The sequence below is a fragment of the Plectropomus leopardus genome, unplaced genomic scaffold (assembly GCF_008729295.1).
Source record: "Plectropomus leopardus isolate mb unplaced genomic scaffold, YSFRI_Pleo_2.0 unplaced_scaffold27055, whole genome shotgun sequence".
Taxonomy (NCBI): domain Eukaryota; kingdom Metazoa; phylum Chordata; class Actinopteri; order Perciformes; family Serranidae; genus Plectropomus; species Plectropomus leopardus.
In genome coordinates, this window is record NW_024629441.1 from 1 (window position 1) to 2,075 (window position 2,075).

Sequence of the window (2,075 nt, forward strand, 5' to 3'; positions counted from 1 at the left end):
CACACACACACACACACACACACACACACACACACACACACACACACACACACACTGTCTGTCTCCCCTTCACTCCTCAGACAGTCAGCAGGTGAGCAGACATCGAGGAAAGTATCGTGAGCGAGGAGGAGAGCAGATGGAGTCGGGCTGCAGCGCTCTGTAATTTGTTCTCTGCCAGAGCCGAGCGTTCTCGATGAGAGAAGCGTGACCCTGAAAACCGGAACATTTGTGTTTTGTCTACGAGTGTTGTTTGCTGCAGCTCATAGCACTACTTTGTCTCGGTTTGTTTTGTCTTTTTTCTCACTGAAAGATTCTTGTTGCTAGCTTTTATCTTAAGTCAGCCCCTGTGTACCTGCAAACAGGGTTCCCACAGTCGTGGAGTACAGTTTTGGAAAGGTCATAAGATTTTGTTGCCTGTAATTAAATTTTTGCAGCGATTGTCCATTCATAGACCCAAAGAGCCGCAAAACAACCACAAACTAATGCAAAACGACCTCAAAAAGATGAAAGATGCAAAATGACCCCAAAGAGACAAGAGAGATTGCCAATTTGAATTCAAAACAACTCCAAATAGACAAAAAATAACCTCATAGAAATTCAAAACGAAGAAGAAGATACAAAATACCCCAAGATTTCAAACAACTAAAACGAGATGAAAAAACCCAAATCTCAGTCTCACAGAGACAGTCCCCAAAAGTGATGCAAAAAGACCCCAAGGATCTCAAAACAACCCTAAAATACAGAAATAACCTCAAAGAGAAGCAAAGGAGATGCAACGACCCTAAGAATTCAAAACTAGAGCCCCAGAGACAAAACATAACCTCAAAGAGATCCAAAACGACCCCAAAAGAATTCAAAAAACCCAAAGAGACACAAAAAACATTTCCCAAAAGTCATGCACAGCGACCCTGAAAATGATGCAAAATGACCTGCAAAGTCTGCAGTAGATGAATTTGGGGACCTAAAAAAAATTACTGTTGTTGAGTTTTTCATCCACTCAGGAGGACAAAAAGGACTTTAAAAAAATAAAACTCTCTCAGGGTATTTGTCTTACACCTAGAACCTCGTTTCCCCAGTTTTTCTGTTATTGTGTTTCTTGGGAAAGGTGAAATGGTTTGGACGTGTATTCCCAGGATTCCTCTGGTGTTGGCTGTATGATGTTCGGAGAAATATAAACCGAATTTAAGTGTCCTCTCTGAAACAAACACGTCTTGTCCTTCCTGTCCACAGACTTTGTTCCAGCTACCCGCAGAAGCTGCTGGTTCCAATATGGATCACAGACAAGGAGCTGGAGAGTGTTGCTTCCTTCAGGTCCTGGAAGAGGATCCCTGTGGTGGTCTACAGGTGGGTTTTCACCTCTGTGCGCCCTCGGTTTGATTTTTAGGTCTGTGCTCGTGTTTTCTGACTGTGCGACCTTGAACTCCAGGCACCAGAAGAACGGGGCGGTGATCTCCCGCTGCAGCCAGCCGGAGATCAGCTGGTGGGGCTGGAGGAACACGGACGACGAGTACTTGGTGACATCCATCGCCAAAGCGTGTCAGATGGACGCCGGAGCCAAAGGCACCTGTGGCGCACCAGCCTGCCGACAACGCGGGGAAGCTCCCGACTCCTCCGACAGCGATTTCGGTAAAACGTTTTGTTTTTATTGATTTGTATTTCGCATCGTCACTTTTAATGGATTCAGATTCATGCTGATTATGTGAAGATAATTTCCATTATTTACATTTCTCGTTTATTTTCTTTACTCCCAAAGTGGACAACCGACAGAAAATGATGCTAAACATAAAGTGCCAACTAATGAACTATTTTCAGTGATGCCTTCATACTTTTGGCTTGTTCAGCAAATACATTATCAACAATTGGTAGAGAATTAGGTAGCATTTAACCCTTTGAAACTTGGATAGACATCAATTTTCTGGTACACATTAAAACAATCAGTAAAATCTTTGAAACATGAGTAAATTGGTTGATTGATTTAAAAAAGGTAACAAGAAATGAAAAAATTTCCTACAGAGAGTGAGAGTTATTTAAAATCATATTTTAAAAATAAGGGGGGATCCAGAAAAATATTATTA

General features: G+C 42.2%; 1 protein-coding gene across 1 annotated transcript; it reads left to right on the forward strand.

Annotated features, from left to right (window-relative positions):
* Positions 1-1,230: 1,230 nt before the first annotated feature.
* On the forward strand, positions 1,231-1,626 carry LOC121937667 (myotubularin-related protein 4-like; the record flags this gene model as incomplete). Its single annotated transcript, XM_042480994.1, has 2 exons — positions 1,231-1,344; positions 1,427-1,626. Coding segments are annotated over 2 exons (314 nt in total), but the record flags the coding sequence as incomplete, so codon positions are not given.
* Positions 1,627-2,075: the final 449 nt, after the last annotated feature.